Genomic DNA, 18,439 nt, shown 5'->3' with positions numbered 1-18,439 from the left:
TGTAATCCCAAAAATTCTATAAAGTTATTTAAAAAGAAAGTGTAACACCAATTTATATACCTACACAGAAAAATTATGAAAATATTTTTCCCAGATAAAATTTTTAGAGTATTAATTGTTTTCCCCAGATTCAAGTTTATATAGAAATCTTTAAATCCTGCCTATGATGAGATTAACAGATGAATGCTACGTGGTCAGTGAAGGCAGCTGAAACCAGTTTAAACCTCCTGCCTCTGGATGGCAGTCAGCTGTACAAGTTAGCCTTGGTAAATGGAAACAGCTGTGAGATTTCTGCATCTGCTTTTTATCTGTTTTACAGCAAACACATGAAGAAATTTAGGATTGCTGTATTAAGTGTAGCAGTATTAGAAGAGTCACGTTAGGAGCTCTGGGAGTGTGTCTTACAATGACATTCTTCTCCCCATAAAATTGCTTGTATCAAAGATGGAGTAGCTTTTCTTGACTTACAATTATTTTTAAACTTACTTCAAAATAAAGTGAGGGGTTTAGCTGACAACCTAAGATAGTGTTGCTAACTTTGAATCTCCAAGCACATATTACTAAAGGAGGAGTATCTCTGCCACTGAGAGACTGGGAAAATGAAAAGCATTGATTTGAGAATTTAAAAAAATCCTAAAAACGATTTGAGAATCTTAATCTGAAAACAGATTCTTCATCCGATTATCTTTCAGGCAGCATTTCTACAGTCACTTATGAGACCTAGCATCTGTTCTACAGACAACACTTCTTGGATTACAGAAGCATTTTTTCTTCAAAAGGGGATTTAGAAAACTCCCTTTTAAAGCTGTATAAAAGTCTACGTATCAGTAGATAACCTAACAGTTTTAACCTAACAGTTTTTTTTTTACTTTTAATAGCCATACACCATATAGTCAGTCATGTCTGACTACATATGTGTAGGGAATTGAAAGGGAAATGTAAAAACTCCTCTTCTCTTCTCTTCTCTTCTCTTCTCTTCTCTTCTCTTCTCTTCTCTCCTCTCCTCTCCTCTCCTCTCCTCTCCTCTCCTCTCCTCTCCTCTCCTCTCCTCCTCTCCTCTCCTCTCCTCTCCTCTCCTCTCCTCTCCTCTCCTCTCCTCTCTCCTCTCCTCTCCTCTCCTCTCCTCTCCTCTCCTCTCCTCTCCTCTCCTCTCCTCTCCTCTCCTCTCCTCTCCTCTCCTCCTCTCCTCTCCTCTCCTCTCCTCTCCTCCTCCTCTCCTCTCCTCTCCTCTCCTCTCCTCTCCTCTCCTCTCCTCTCCCTCCTCTCTCCTCTCCTCTCTCTCCTCTCCTCTCCTCTCCTCTCCTCTCCTCTCCTCTCCTCTCCTCTCTATTCCTTTCCTTTCCTTTCCTTTCCTCTCCTCTCCTCTCCTCTCCTCTCCTCTCCTCTCCTCTCCTCTCCTCTCCTCTCCTCTCTTCCTCTTCCTCTTCCTCTTCCTCTTCCTCTTCCTCTTCCTCTTCCTCTTCCTCTTCTCTTTTTTCCATTTTTCTTTTTTTTTTTTTTTTTTTAATTAAATTGAGTGTCTGCTGGGAGATCTGCTACTTGTTGTTTTTCTGGCAGGGCATGCAATTGGAACTGTTTGGGTAGGTGCCCACTGGAGCAAAAAAAACCATCTTTCTTCTTTGCTGGGAGGTTATCCTGTTGAGAATCAAAGCATGCAATTCTACCTAAGGGGAAGATGCTTTTAAACCTAAAAAACCCCTGTCTGAACAAGGAAATTCAAAGGTGTTGAATAGAAAATTCTGGAATTCACTTGAATGAATTTCTTCTCCTTTCCCATCACATTTTGTAGGAGCAGGGCAAGGAGTTTTCTTCATGGCATAAGAATATAGTAGAATCTTTATTATTGTGAAGTTTGAAAACTGGAGTATAACTTAGCGCAGATAAACATTAATGTTTTACTTCCAACTTCTTTTTGAAAATGCTATAAATACAAATTACCAATTACAAAACAAAGTGAGTTTGGTAAGTAGAAGCACTAAAAAAATTCTTGGTGTCTGCAAATGTCATAAAATATAAGCACATAATGATTCAATCTATAATAGATTAACTACATTTGCAATTAAGTAACACTACACATTGTTTACTGCAGGGTCAGGAAATCACCCAGTGTGTTTTCATAAAATTAAAGTGCAGCAGCAAAAAGAATTGTTCAGATGTTTTATCTGTTTGGAGGTTTTCAGCACGGTTTCTAACCCTTGCATGCATCAACACCAACCTCATCAGTCATTGCTCATGTCCATTAGCAAATAAAGCAATTTTACATGATTATTTCATTTTCCCAGGACATAGTATTATGTAAACTAACCAGCTATTACTATCTATTTCAATATTTATTAGTAAACCTCAGTTTCTCTGTAGTGAAGCCATAGCTTTCAGCTGAAGTGAGTTTTTTTGGCAGAAACACTCTCAGCAAGAATACCTCCTCCATATTCAAAGCCAGTTGTTGATTATTCTTTTGTATGTGGAAGTTCTTGCAGATGAAAATAAATAAAATATGCTAAAACGTTGCTGTTAACAGCCCTGGCACTATATGTACAAATTCTGTATTTTGCCAGTATGTATTTTGCCAGCAAGTATGTATTTTGCATACTTACAATTCAGTAGAAAGCTTTTACCCATTTGGGGGGAGGGGAGGGGTTTGTTGTTTTATTCTTGGAAGTTTCTTTTATAAATTACCAACATTGGCAGTTAAATGAGAATTTCTCTGTAGAGCATCTGGTTCATCTGCTACCACTTTGCCTATTAAAAGACAGTCCATGAAAGGTTTGTCCCAATCAGTATTTCTACATCTGGCAAACAAGAGTGAATATTTTGCCAGAGTTTTTTTAAATTCCTTTGAACAACACTGAAGCATAAACATTTCAGCCATTTGCAGCATCCAGCATGCCTCATGAAATGGATGCAGTGCAGAGCCACACTCCCCCTTGTGTTATGCAGGTGGTAAAATAGATATTGCAGACTACTGTGATAAGAAATTTAATTCCTAGTGCTCTAATGGTCGGGCCATGCAGAAAAGCTTTGTTACTTCAGAAATGAGACATTTCATGAGGCCATCTCAACTCTTCTTGGCCATCTCAGGAACCTTGCCAGCCTAGTCATACATTTTCCTGCACATTCCAAGTGCAACTCTAAAGATCTTAATCAGGTATTGATCTAAATATGAGGGGCTGAAAGTGTCTTGACTCAAGAATTACAAACTATATGTTAACTGAATCTTTCACAGCTCACTAATGTTTATCCACGCTTAGAAATTACTTTTGATAGGCACAACATTCTGTGCACAGTATTTCTGATGTAGTTTAAAACACTGGATTTAGTGCTCATTTCATGTTTTCTCTTCCTTTAAGCCAAACAGCTGCTACTTTTTCCATACTTAATGCTTATCTCTAATATAAAACAGTAGTTCAAATAGTTCAAATTGCAGAACTGAAATACAAGTCACATTCTCATGGACAGTATTCAGGAAAAGCAAACACAAGGGAGCAAAGAACCAAAATCAGGGAGTGCCACAGAGAAGAGGGTGTGACCTGCAAGGAAGGTGATGCTGTCTGTACTTGAGGCTTTCAGAGAGCAGTAGAAGAGACTGGATGCTCGCAGAAACTTGAGGGACCTTCTGCTGTCAGGAACAAGGCCAGGGGCCCACTGGGCTGTGGGGCCGAGGATGGCAGTTTGTAGCAAGCGTGGTCAGCAGCCCTTGGTGCAGACGAGTGCTTGGAGCCTTTGTTGCAGCTGCCCCTGCTTGGGGAGAGTGATCCTTCAGCTGGTGCTAGGAGGAGGTTTGTTGGATCAGAGGGAGTACCTAAGGCCCCCCTGGACCTTTTGTGCAAGACCTGTGCTGCTGTTGGAGACCTGTGCTGCCAAGCAGAGGAATTTTGGAAGTCAGCAACCTCTGCAGCCTGGGGTCAGACAGGACCTCCCCAGACTCCACAGCTGCCAAGAGGCCTGGGCCCCACAATGCAGGCTCCCCACCTGGGCAGTCCATCACTAGCAGATCCACAGGTGGAATACCAGTGGAAGGCAACAGCCAGAAACTGGTGGCTTCCAGCACTGAATGTATGGCTCCTCCTTGTAGTGCAGTTTTAATGGTGTTAGAAGAACTCCAGTTTCAAGGCAGTCTCATTGATACTGCAGTAGAATCTTCTGTACACATTCTAAAATTGAATATAATCCATAGCAGCAGGGATACCTTACCAAAAAATGTACTTTCTATCTGAAAAAGTGCCTTCAGGCAGAAAAACAGAAGTTAGACCCGGTATTCTCAGATGCCTGATGAAAACGTGAAGTGTTGATTTATGAAATAATGTCCAAGTACAGAGCAAATAAAGAAAACCTAAACAACAAGGGGGCCACTACTCCAGGGCATTAGGGCCATAAGCTGTTAATAGTGAGAATCAGTTTCATGTATAGAAGAATTAGAACATAGTGATAGTGGTATATCAGATCCACATATACAAGGAAAAAAAAAATAATTTGTGTTACTACATTGTTCTGTGATTTCCAAGAAAACTGGATGTAAAGCCAACTTTGCCTCTCCTGTAAAATTCTATGCCTAGCTGTTTAATTTCTTTAGCACATGACCCTTGTACACCTCTTCAGAGTGCTTTCAGCATACTCTTTAATTTTAATCCTACTCATTGACCTTGGCATCTCTCTGCCTATCAAAACTACTAAACTTGCAACTAAAGTCTTCTTTGTGACAGAAGCCACTCACTGCCCTATCTGATTTCATTGCAAGGCTGAGATTCATTGGGTCTGGATGAGATGAAGTTAATTTTCCTTACAGCAGCCCTCACAGAGCTGAGCTTTGCACTGGTAGCTAAAGAGGTGCTGATAACACACCAGTGTTTGGCTTCTGCTGTACTGCACTGGCACAGCACCAGCACCATTTCCCAACATTCTGCCCCTCATCAACAGGCTGGGGATGAGCAAGGCCTTAGAAGGGGACAGAAATAAGCCAGCTGAGCCAAACAGACCAAAGGGTGGTCTGTTTCATACCATATGATGTCAGCTCAGATAAAAAAGCTAAGAAGAGGAAGAGGAAGATAAACACAACTGCTACCTGTGCTGATGCCCTGCTTCCTGGAAGTGGCTGGACATCACTTGCTGGTAAGAAGTAGAAAATAAAATTATTTATTTTCTCTTTGCTTTTATGTGTGTAACCTTTCTGTTTTACTTTAGTAAACTGCCTTATTTAAACCTGCAAGTTGTTTTCCATCTTATTTTCTCTCCTCTGCAGCTGGGAAAGGGGGAGTGGTAGAGCAGCTTGGTGAACACCTGGAATCAAGGCAAGGTTAACCACCACATGGGGTTACTCATAAAAAAATTTTGAAGAACCCAGACTTGCAATGAAATCACTTAGAACAGACCCGTGGGCACTAAGATGCACAGAGGCAGGAACACAAATAAGACTTTACTAATATATATCGATTGAGTACGGAGGTCTACAGAAACTGTAGATGAATAAAACAGTGTTATGGAGAATTTCCTAAAACTTAAATAAGTCAATTTCACACAGCTTTAAAGAGCATTACTTTATTATCTATTCTCCATGTGTTACCTCAGAAACAGTCTTATTATGTACAAAAATTTGGAATGTTGAATAAATGCTGAGCAATAGAAACATTACATAGCTGTTGACAAGGGAATATTTCTAAACAAAACCAAAATAGTAATGATGAATGTTTGATTCTGTGTGTTGCTTATTGCTATGTCTGTGTTCATAGAATGCTTTCAAGTATATACACTTTTTCTTAAACTCATCCAAAAAAGAAACTAAAAAAATATTTACATAATAAATACGTGGGAGACTTCATCTTTTCATTACATCAGTTGAACTGATTCTTTAATGAACTATTAAGAATAGAAAGAATTAACACAGTTTGTATCAATTCACTGCCATGCTGAGTAACTCAGGCTGCTGATGGATTTTATTCTATTCAAAATGTAGTTTACAATGCATTCAAAATGAAAAGTGCTGATATTGTCTCTCCTCCTGTTGAATCCTGGCTGGACTAGTTCAAGAGACTTCTTTCTCCCACTCCCCACAAAATCATTTAGTCTGACATGTTTACCTTCACACACTGACACTGACAAAACAAACACATTTCAATTCACTGAAAACTCAAACATTTAGTGAGTAAAATCAGCATAATCCATGTTTTATTAGACAATTAATTTGCTAACTGACGGAAGACAAGCTTTGGCCAAGTATTTCCACAAGAAGTACTAAACTTCTTGCTATAAATCTCTACTTATATACTTCTACCAGCCAAACAGTTTTTGGTAGAATTTTCCTGTGATACATAAATCTGAAAATTAAGTGACACAACAACATTTAAAACTTCTGTTACCATTAAAGCAAAATACAATACAGTATAATTTCTCAGTGATATATTTAAATGTACTGCAAAATGTATACAAAGTCAGTCCAAGATCAGTAAAGAATCAGTTCTGCTTTTTGGACTTTTCCCTTCTCAAAGATACAGGTTTTATAGAAGACCAAGGTCATTTAGGACTTGTCTGTATGTATCCCCATTAAAAGGCAGTGTGTGATAAAAATAACATGATTAAAAGTAATGAACATGTGATGTGAACATTTTGCATTTTCAATAAAAAAATAGAAACTAAATAACAACTAAACACTGAAGCCTGCCATTATATAGCTATGTTTCTCATTCTTTAAGATTAACAGCACACAGAAAATAAGTGAATTTTATCAAAATACAGCACATTTCTGCTAATATATCCAAAAAATCATTTTCTATGTAAATATTACTGAAAATCAACTAAAAAGAATTAAAATATACAAAGAGTTGTTAAAGGGTTTCAATTAAAATTATTAGAACTATACACAGTACAATAAGCAATAGTTAACATCTTTGAAAGAAGTGCAATAATATTGGAGTTCACTTATTAAAAAAGTACTGCCTGTTTATTACTGCTAGCTATTTAGAATTCCTTTCTCTTCCAGCTCATTGTTCTAAAAACTAAAGGAAGCTGGTGTTTTTGCTAGCTTTATTAAAAGCATTTACTTTTTGGGTTGAAAAAAGCGCTTATACCTGTCTCAAACTACCAACCTGTACGTAATTAAAAATGAACTGCAATAATTGAATATTGCTCCAATGACAGGCTAATTATTAGCCCTGATTAAAAACAGTTATCGGTCTTCTATGGCACTTTTCCCTGGTCCATAACAACCGTGTATGAATTATCACTGCAGACGATGCAGTCTCTATTCAATTACAAAGGAGAGAGATAATGTTTCTGGTAAACAAAATTAATAGAAGCATAATTGAACGTTTTTTACAGTAATAAGGAACAAAGGCAGCCTGTGGTAAATCACTATTACATTAATGTAATTAGAAACCCTTTAATGACTCTGAAGTGTCTAGTTCACATTTAATGTTACCTGTAGGAACAGCCCTTTAAGAAACCTCATTACGAATTGGCGGGTTAAGTACACCCTCCCTTTGCTCTCCATCTCACTACAGCAATTCTCCATCACTGCTCAAAGTTTCACAAACTTGCTTTGGTTACCTAGCTCCATGCGTATGGTTTCCTTTTTGATTAACAAGGCATTGCAAAGGCCAAACAAAATCAAGATGTCTTTCATAACCTTTTCTGCATCATTTGTGTATGTTTAAATATATATTACAGGCAACAATCTTAAAAACTGGCCATTTCAGTTTCATTTTTAAAATCTGTCAGGTCAAAATGGAGTCTTTTTTATAAAGATAAAATTATCACCATTTCCACAAAATTGGGGATTTCCATAGCAGAGAAAAATCTCTGGGCACAATTCCACAGTACAGTTGAAAAAAATTACGTACTCAAGAAAAGAACTAAACATGAATCACATGTGGCAAATGAATATTAAATGACTACATTAAGAACAAATCCTGTATAATATCAGAAATTTGATAGTTACAGTCTTCCTAAAAAAAACACCGTAAGCTTTTATTGCATTTTCTATTGGTAGACGTACACTCCAGAACTAAACACTTCTTCTTCTCTCCTGAATCCAGATTTAGATAGCAGATAATTGTTTCACCTGACCTTTATTCTGTCCAACCAGCACCACCTTCCATCTACCCATTCAGCTATACAATGTGCACATAGCAAAGCCAACACTTCATATCCCCGTTCGTATCTACAGAAGTGGTTCAGCGTAACACATTAATATCTGGTGAATAAAAATAAAGGCAATAAACAGCTACAGGACAGACAGCCCTGCCATCTGTCCATTGGCTACAACTGAGGCTTTGCAAAGCCTTGCACAAAGTTAGTAATGTGTATGAATTATCCAAAAATAAACCTACCATCTGTACAAAAAAACAACACAGGTTTGTTCTTGGAGGAGTGATCCTTAGATTGCTATAATGCTTAAAAACAAGTTTATTCACCATACGCATTTCCAAAATTATTTCCTGTATGTTCTCTACAGTGGTTTTTCCCCCTTTAACCACAAGTTCAGTATTTCCTGTACAAATTTTGATCATAATTCTTTTTGAGTTCTTTCAATGTATAAAAATATGCAAAATATTCAGTTTCCCCATAGTCCTTCAATGAATTCTGTTGGTTTATCCCCACAATCCAAGGTACTTATGAAGAAACTTCTCGCACAATGATGAGTTCCACTGCATTCTGAAAAGTCTTTAGCAACGATACTGCTTGTCCATGATCAATATTGATGAAGCTGTATCCATTAGCCTAAAAAGGAATATTTAAAATTGAAAACGACAGTATTTTTTTCCACATTAGTAAAAGATGTTTCATTATTTCATGTATGTTTATTTAACCTTAGGGTTTCTATATGAATGCAGAGAATAAAACACTGCAGATTCCTTGAGTTTATACCTGTATGCTACAAAAAACTAAACTAATATATCAGCCTTGGAAGAATATTGCAAATAACCAAAAGAAAACTGCACTTAAAGTGATGATGTCTAACATCAAATTCATCAGCCATAACACAGCCTCACCAAAAAAACCACACATGTACTACAAATGACACATCCTATTTTACATATCAGGATATTAGGAATGGCATCTGTGATAAATTAAAACTATTGAGCCTTCTGACAAAAACATTAATGGCACTGAGAACCATTTTCTTCTGACAGACTCTGAGATAATCCCAACTTGTAATTGTGTATGACTCTAAACAATATTGTTATTCTTAGACAAATTTGTCTGGCAAACTCAGACATGCCCAAGTGACCTACAGAAGACAAGGAAAACATGGCTATGGCTCAACTTCTCAGTGTACTTCAAGCAAGATCATGCTCAACTTGGTCAGCAAAACATTGCAGAAGGACAAATTTGTCCATTTAAACCGTTACAGCTTCCAGCTTTTTTTCACCTTTTTCCCTGAGCCACTTGTGTGGTGACAGAGAACTGGATGTGTTCTCTGTGCCTTAGCTGTGATATTTTGAAAATTAGTTCTTATCACTGAAGACTCACAGTTGCTACCAGCTGAATCCTTGGTTAGAAAACCAAAGGTTTTCAAACCTTTCTAGAGTTGCAGAGGAAGATTTATGTAGACTGTTCAGAAAGGAAAAGTGGCAACAACCCTTCCAAATCTTAATTTGTACAGAATGTTGTAGCCTAGTCTTAAGTCCTACTTTCAACTATCTAGTCACTAGTCATGCAGAGTGGTTTTGTTAGACATATGTATTAGACATGCATTGTAATATGCATGCCTATTGAATGTTTTACAGAGAACATTGCAAAATCAAGCATAGCAAAAGCATTTTAGAAGAGATGATATTCATTTAAAAAACCCACAGAAGTCTGAGTGGCAACATGACAGAGTGGGACTATCATTACGCCATCACTGGGATCATCACAGCTAAAAAAAATGTGCTGTTACATTAAAAAATACTCTTTTTTATGAGAAACGAAGTGGCTTCTGATTGTCTAAGTATGGAAATGCAACTTGTCCTTTTTCAAACTGAATTCCTTATTTTATTCCTTAAAATAAGTAAAACCCAAGCAGTCCCAACATAAAAAGACACTTCCTTAAGGAATTTGATTTGCCTCTGTGGCATTTATAAAGACAGGAATAAACCATTTAAACTGAAGTTACCTTTCAGGTATGTTCCACTTAACAAATACATAACAAATGTGCTGACAGTTTTTTCAAAGTTTTAACACGCTTCCCGTATGTGTTGGCAACCTTGAGTGTTGGGTTACCACCATACCTGTATCAGTAAGAGAACTAGCACCTCACCCCAGTGAGAAGAAACAAGCACAGATTATTTATCATGCTCAAGAACAAGCTATCTTTTCGTTGGAACAACTTAGTCTCAGTTCAGTTTTCTTGTGTGTCTTTTGGTGTTATCTTTCATTTGAAGAACTAGTCTGAGTTTTTAATTAGGCTTTTTTTTTAAATAGAGTTCACAGGATGTTGTGGTTTAATCAAAATACAAGTGGGGGTGGGGGGATTTTGGTTTTGGGCTTTTTGTTTGTTCTGTTTTTAGAAAACTGAAAGAGCAGCAGAGTTAACTCCAGCAACATTTTCATGATACGGTGGATAATTATTTTTAATAAGCTCTGCAATTTAAGGGTAGCTAGAACAATGTTCAAATGCCCTGTTAGCCCATTTTGGTTAATTAAGTAAGGCACTATGAACATACTGTTCATTTCCCTGACCCGTCCCCCAATAGCTTATGAGCTCATTAGACAACTTCAAACAAACCTGATACACAAAAAGTCTGATATGTACAGACTTCCTAGAGAAAAGAACAACACAGCTTGTGGTCCAGAAGCCACAGCTCCTGAAATGCCTGACTTGGCTGGCCAGCAGCAGATGGGCAGCCAGGAGGTGCATGCTGTGACCAGCCAGACACCAGCCAGCAAAGGGGCAGCTCTGGCCACTGCTCCTGCCTGTCTGGCCTGGTGGGGGAGAGGCAGCAAGGGCTGGCAGGAGCTGCAGAGGCAGCAAGGGCTGGCAGGAGCTGCAGGGGCAGCAAGGGCTGGCAGGAGCTGCAGCACGGACAGGGATGTAACAGGAGAGTGCAACTGTGGGGAGTGGCTCTCAGGGGCAGCTGCTGATGTTCAGACAACACATTGTTCACAACACTGCATGTGAATGACCAAAAATGCAGTAACTGAATGACAGTAAAGCCTAATGAAATGATCATGTTCCATATCAAATGACATCTTTTGTCACTTTTTTTTGTCTTTAGAGGTGAAAAATATTCTGAATTTGAAAAAATGATCCACTGTGCTTCAGTATGAGTAACTTATTGGCATGTTAGGTGGCAGAAATTGAAGAGCTTCATCCCAGAATATCAGAATTAATCAAGAAAAGATAGGTAATCTATCTAAAAATTAAACATGCTGGTCTTAGGTCCAAACTGAAAACAAAGCGGTACATTGCCCAGGCTAGTTAATTAAGTCATTACAATACCTGAATTATTTTATCCCCTGGCTGTAACAGCTTAGATGCTGGTCCGTCTGGCTGCACTCTGGTTACAAATATGCCCTTAAAAAAAAGAGGTGGAAATATTTTTGACAACTTATTTATGAATAACAGGATAGCATCAAAGAGATGTAATACAAAACATTTTTTCACATTTCCATTCTAAGTAGAAGGGAATGCAATACTATTCTATGGGTCTCTGGCTTTTGAGACTTGCCCTCCTTTTCTGATGTTAAAAATCCAGAATTATCTTTAAAGCGTTACTGAGGGGCAAATTGTGACCCACCTTGGTTTAGTTTGGCAGATGTATATGTCAAGATGTATTACCAACCACCAGAAATAGAGCTGTAGGCTAAATCACTGTCTCTTTTATAAAAGGATTCCTAATTCTACATTCCACAATCCACTACCTCAAATCTGCTGACTGATAACTAGAACTGTGCAAAAACATCTCATCTGGAATAATCATCTATACTGTCATTCAATCACTGTGACTACCTACAACCTTGATTTTCCACATCATTTGTCCAATTTCGTCCCTTCCAGTCCTGGAGTATAGTGGTTTGGGAAGTAAATATATTTTCTCCCATCGCTGAACATGAGAAACATTACAGATCAGAAGGCTTTCAAGAAGCATTAATACAGAATACTTACATCATCCTCTGGTCTGAATGGATTTCCTCTACCTCCAACTCCTCCTGATATACTAAATCCAAGTTCTGGATCCTTGTCAACTCTCACTCGAATCTAAGTAATTACAATCAAAGTTAGATGAATTGGCTGATAATATACATTCAAAGCTACTGTAATGAAACTACTACTGAGGAATTCAGATGAATAAAAGCTTTAAAATGAAAGAAAAAAATAAGAAAGCAAGTCAAGAGAGTATTATATTTCATAATATTAATGCAGAACAACACTGCAATCCAAAAACATCATGTATCATTGTACCTAAGTTTGTACTCCAGTACCACTATTATTATAATCATAATTCACAAGGGCTTTAAATTCAGAGATATTTTTATATTATGTAGGTTACTTTAATGCCCCCAGCAAATACACATGCTGATGTGAAAGAATCTGTTCCTCCTATTTCTTTGCTACTTCTAGGTAAATTTTGAAAATCAAACCTCATTCCTACTTTCACTGCAAGTTCCACATAGCTAATTGCTAGAAGAGTTGAATAAAAAACTCATTTTACAAACTAAGTAGACATTCTCAGTCTAGCACAGAGTGGAAATGTAGTTACAAGGATTTTCTCAAAAAAACCTCAATCAATCAATGAAAGAGCTATAAGAATTTCTTATATACACATCTGTCTATCTTAAATAAAACTGATAATTATCAGGCACGCATCAGATTGCTCAAACATTTTTATGGATTTTTGCTTACAAATATACATTCCTGCACTTACAGGTTTTTTAACTATTCCAGATGCAAGGTACTCTAAATTGTACTATGACTTTGCATTTTCTTCAGTTACTAGCTAAATAATGAAGTTGAGATAAATAAATAAATTTAGTTGAGAAATTAAATTTTTGTCTCTGACTGACAGATACATCTGTCAGATAGATTTTACTCTTACCTCTTGCTTTGTCAACTCGTGGCTTTGTCTGGGAGAGCACTGGGACTGGGTATAGGGAGGTTGGTGAGCAACTTTCAACATCAGATAATCAATTAATTGCTCTCTAGATGGATGTCTTGCGACTGATGATTGAGGAGGGAGATGATGGACTTGGCTGTAGTTTGCTGGAAGTCTCTGAGGCTGGCACATTTGTCCATTTGTTAAAGGCATCTGAAAAAAACCATGAATACTCACGGTCATACATTTTATAAGGAGCAATCCTCAATTCTTTTATTAATTCAATACTTCTCATATGTGATGCTCTTAATTTTTGGCAATATTACTAGAAGTATTCTTCTGGATCTCATACAATTATATCCATTTTGTTTATAGTTTATCACCTCTGACCTACTGAACAACTTGAAAAACAAAAAGCTAGTTTGAGTACTAATTTATTAGCACAAATTATACAGCCTTTGCTTTTAGCGCTTGTTTTTTCATTGAGTTTTCCCAAACATTATTTTGTAGCAGTGCAACTGATAGTATTGACTTGATTTATACCAAGTCAAGTCATATTGACTTGATTATAGTCTGTGCTTTTCTTGCAAAGAAATTTACAGATTTTTGTAACTATTTCCAACAGATCATACAAAAAAACCAATCCCCCCACCCTCAGCTGGAAGACTACATGCTCCCCAAGCATCTTATGGTGACCACTTCACAAGAAAACTCCCTGAGCAAGTTCACATCCAAGCTCAATATTTTAATATCAAAACTGTACTATTTCCAACAAATGTTACTCTCTCGTTAATGCATATGTAATAGATTGTTAGGTATAATGATGACAAGCAGCAGTGTGGTACACAACTGTCAAGACAAACAGTGCATTCCAACCATGTCATCAGGAATGATGCTGGAGGTGGCAGCATTTCCTTAGTGAAACTGTGTTGAGATGGGCAGCCTTTTTACCCCCTTGCCAATACATCTCATGCTCTTATCCACCCTAATTAGTCACTGATTCATCTGTATGATTCCAAAAATGCAATACCCTTGACTTTCAGATTGGCCTGCCACCATTATCACGTTAGTTATGGGATAAAAGGATATCAAAATGCTCTCTCAGTACTACAAGTAACTGAAGTGTGCAAATTTTAACCTGTAATTATACCAGGTGAATAGACACATATCAGAATCTGCTCTGTTGAGTTTATGTCAGACTGATTCTGAGAAATGATTATGTGTGTATATAATACATTTTCAGATTATTTACAGATCATATGTATTTAAATTTCCATTGCCTTTTTTGAAAACTTGAAGTATGACAGGAAAACTTTTTTTGTTGCCAGAGGTAGAGTTTATACAGATAAAATGTATCCACAGCTATGCAAGTTCTCAATACCCACTGTCTGTAGAAATGCAAGTGAAATTACTGAAGGTGTAAGAAAAAAATCAACTTCTGTGTCATAATAATTTACAAGAATCCATTTTGTTTCGTGGTACTAAGACCCGCCTCCAGAGATGGTGCTTAGAGATGAATACAGTGTCTGTCTCCTACTAATTCTGGTTTATCATCGTGAATTCATCACAACGGATTTCAAGTTTGTTTAATTGGCATCATATTGCTTTTCTGAAATCATCTGCCATGTTTTCAATTTTCACTTGCAAGTACTTGTTTGGCTGCAAATTTATTATTTCAAAGCACCTACTGAAGAAATGCAAGAACTATCTTGACTATCATATAGTCAACTGTTTTGTCTTCTAAAAAACGGATGCTGTTTCATTTATGCCAGCTTTGAAGCCTGGGTATTACATTTTAAAGAAGCCCTAGTTCCAACTGCTATCCCAACCTAAGTTTCTACTGCTAATAAAAAATACAGCCTTATGAATAATAGCAAATAATGTCTTATCCATGTTGTCATGCAGATAATTACCTGCACAGCTGGTTTTTTGATGCTGTCTGGCGGAACATCTTTGAGACTAAGTGTGGCAGATGAGTAATTCTGCTGTCCTGAAATGAATACTTCATCCTGGCATTGGTCTCCTGGAGCAGAAGCCTGGGGATGCTTTAAACAGAATGAGGCAGTAAAGACAATTGTCTTCTTATAATTAAAATTTAAAAAGTTCTCAAAAGAAGCTCAGGATAAAACATTTTAACATTAAACATTTTATCATTCTTTATCTTTTTTTATTAACTAGGACATTATCTATGCAGAAAATCTCACTAACCAAGACACGATACAGTCATAAAATATTGATGGATATTTACAAATATTTCAACTTTAGAGGTGTCTTTTATCAGCAGTAAATCAATAAACAAATCCTAGGGGTTAACTCTTCAAGTAAATCTTCTGTTGACTTTATCCTGCTCACTACGGATGCCATAACATCACTTAGGGTGGCCATTTAAAAACTCACTTCCTCTCATTTTCTGACTATGAATTTGTTGGCATGTGTACAGTATCTTACAGTACAGTTTATATCATCAGAATTTGTTTTGGGGGAGGATGAATAGTAAGATTTTGTTCAAACTCTATCAGCTTAGGTTAAATTCAGAGTGGTAATCTTTGATCATAAAGGTACAATGAAACCAGACAGTTTTACATATGTTCAACCATCTATAAAGCCAGTTAAAGGACTCCACGACATTAAACTGAAAAGCCCTGCAATAAGTTTACAGCATATCAAGGCAAAATATTTAATACCTAAAAAAAATTTTCAGCACATAAATTATATTCTTTTTATTAAAGCATTGTGCATATGTAAAACAATAACTCTATCAATTTAAGGACCCCTTTAGATTCTTTCCCCCTCTATACATTGCAATAGCCTCCTGTGGGTACTCACTCGAACAACGTGCACACCAGAACCTCTTCCGTCTGCAACACTCAAGGCAACACTACCCTGGCTGCCATGCAGATCCCTAGAGCTGCCATAGTGAAAGCTGCTAACTGCAGCATAATTGGAATTAAAGGACCGAGACAGCATGCTCTGAATAAAGAGGGGACAGATTTAACACAGAGATTAGTGCAGCATGCATAAACCACAAGACATGTTATACATGTAATACAAACATATTCCATTGTCATGCAAGATAAAAACCATGCAAGAACAGTACCACTGTGATGTATAAACACAACTCAGTGACCCTATTTACTTTTATTTACTGTAAATCAGCATGCAATCAGCAGTTCACATGCAGAATTACATGTAAATAAAGTAATTGAAATATTCAAGTGTCTGAAAAAACAACAAAGGTGCTTATCAAAATTTTTAGGTTTTCATTATATTTGCAACATATCAAATATGTTATAGGAAGAGAAGTAGAAGAGGTAGCCAAGTAAAACACCTGAGGAAATCTATCTAAATACCCCTTACTATTTTGTCTCATCCTCCCACCCCACTACTAGTAAAGTACAAACAAAAATTTACACAGAGATTTGACTGAATTTTCTTGCTATAACCACACTGATAATATACACAGTGCATTCCATGAATACGTCACTCAAGAATGTGAACAAGCCTCATTTAAAGGAAGAAGCTTGAAGAAAACTGAAACTACCCCTGTGCAATCAAACAGGTAACATGACCTCAAGGACAGACGTGACAATCGTTTGGGTTTGAGCTTCATTATCTTGCAAACCTGACCCCTACAGTATTGGCAAGGATAACAAAATGAAAGCAAGAGACATTACCATCTTACCACCATGGTCTTTTGTAGCTTTAAGAACAAAACAAAGTGAAAAGACCGCAAAGGAAGAAACAGAAAAATCTTTCATGGGCAGCCTGATAAATAAAACAAAGCTACCTTGAAAATGTGACAACCCCATGAAAAACTGCAATTGTAGGAAAAAAGATACACCACAAAGCATCAAACCCCAGCAAATTCAAAGTTGTTTTCTGTAAATCTTTTACTTTTTCCAAGTCAAAGAAAGGAATTTTCAAAATAGGTATAATTTGACTAAGATACTGTAACAATTCTTACACGAATAAATACATTTTGGCATTTGCCTGTTAACTATGTATACTAACCTGATTCTGAAAATAGTCACTAGCCCTTGGGCAAACATCTGGTCTTTTGTCCTAGCTTCTAGCTTCATCTTGTGAAACTAAAACTAGTTTAATAATCAAAGCCATATGCCTCTGCATACTCATATTCCCCAGATGCTCTGGTAGCACAGTCATTGGAAACTCCCTTGAAAAACAGTATTTACTGACAATACTGGTTCTATCTTGGCCACAGTTCCTGGATAACCTCTGTGTCAATGGCATAGTAAGCATTCTTCACGTTTCTCTTTTACACCTTTCCTGTTCTCTAGCCAATGGATTTTTCAAGCTTCCAGCCAAGTCTGCAGATGTTTTCCCTTTCCTGGGAGAAGAAGACTGCTTTTAGCATTTAAACCTGCATTCATTAGGCGTTCAATCTGAGCTTACTGCTCCTCTAAATTTCAGGCCAAACACCCAGGCAAAAATGCCAAAGCCAATTTTCTTTAGCTTCCTAGTGCCTCAAACCATCTTCTTACTACTCTTCTCAGAACAGTATCTATAATTAACCAGGTGGCCTTCTTGCCCCACCACTACAGACAACTCCCTGAAGCCCCCACACAGGAAGCTCTCAGAGGCTCCTATACTCCTCCATCCTCTGTAAGTAGAAAAAAGACTGATAGAAAAAATGCATGGTGGGACTATGAAGTTCTCTCTACAAAGTGTCTCTAGCAGACCATCCTACTGTAAAGACCCCTAGATCCACTGGATTCATTCTCAGACAGAAACAAACAGACAGTCAATAAAAAGCAACAACCTATGTGACCAAAGGACTCGTGACAATGCAAATTTGGATTTAAAATCTAATCGATCTGCAACAGAGAGGGAGAACTTTCCCAAAATTTACAGAGGTATGAACCTGTATATGAGGAACTGAGATTTCAGTTAAGTGAGTTTCAAGGTATGATTACATAATCTGAGAAGTATGAACTGTCAAGGGTTTATAAAATCTTCTTTCTTGTAAGAGACTTTTTCCAAAAGTACAATAAATGATTGTGCAGTTGATGTAGGGAAGAGTTGAGAACTCTGCAAACCCTGTTACTCTCCTTTTCTACATGAGCAAAGCACTTCAACACTAAATTAGAAGAAACTCAGAAGCTGTACCAACACTACAAAACAAATACTATTTAAAATTACAGCATCTTGTAACAATGTTCTAGTTTAACACAAGAGGACATTCCTATGGACAAAAAGAGTATTTGTCTTTGACCTATTTTTAGTTGGGAAGAGAGAAACTGATGCATTTGGAGTGTGAACAGCATTCCTGTTAATTTTGTTTCTCAATATGATAATGATGAAAGTTGTAAATTTCCTAGAAAAATTCCTGAAGACTGCTGTACCAGAGAAGACACTCTCTGAAATCTGAATATGATGCCATTAACACCCTTGATTTTCACTCCAAATTATTA

The 18,439-nt window shown here is 37.1% G+C and overlaps 1 protein-coding gene across 7 annotated transcripts in view; it reads right to left on the bottom strand.

Moving 5' to 3' along the window:
* Nucleotides 1-5,516: 5,516 nt before the first annotated feature.
* ERBIN (erbb2 interacting protein) overlaps nucleotides 5,517-18,439 on the bottom strand; it is a 117,475-nt gene continuing 104,552 nt past the window's right edge. For 5 of the 7 annotated variants that reach the window (XM_066338998.1, XM_066338994.1, XM_066338992.1 and 2 more), the window contains 6 exons: nucleotides 15,834-15,977; nucleotides 14,921-15,052; nucleotides 13,011-13,220; nucleotides 12,080-12,172; nucleotides 11,414-11,488; nucleotides 5,517-8,709 (listed from right to left, as the gene is read on the bottom strand). In XM_066338998.1, coding sequence (XP_066195095.1) covers nucleotides 8,602-8,709; nucleotides 11,414-11,488; nucleotides 12,080-12,172; nucleotides 13,011-13,220; nucleotides 14,921-15,052; nucleotides 15,834-15,977 — 762 coding nt within the window. In that variant the 3' untranslated portion in view covers nucleotides 5,517-8,601. The remainder of the gene's footprint in view (nucleotides 8,710-11,413; nucleotides 11,489-12,079; nucleotides 12,173-13,010; nucleotides 13,221-14,920; nucleotides 15,053-15,833; nucleotides 15,978-18,439) is intronic. The other 2 variants (XM_066338995.1, XM_066338996.1) reach the window with 1 other exon arrangement.

The sequence above is a fragment of the Sylvia atricapilla genome, chromosome Z (genome assembly GCF_009819655.1).
Source record: "Sylvia atricapilla isolate bSylAtr1 chromosome Z, bSylAtr1.pri, whole genome shotgun sequence".
NCBI classification, from domain to species: Eukaryota; Metazoa; Chordata; class Aves; order Passeriformes; family Sylviidae; genus Sylvia; species Sylvia atricapilla.
This window is presented reverse-complemented; position numbering and strand designations above follow the sequence as displayed.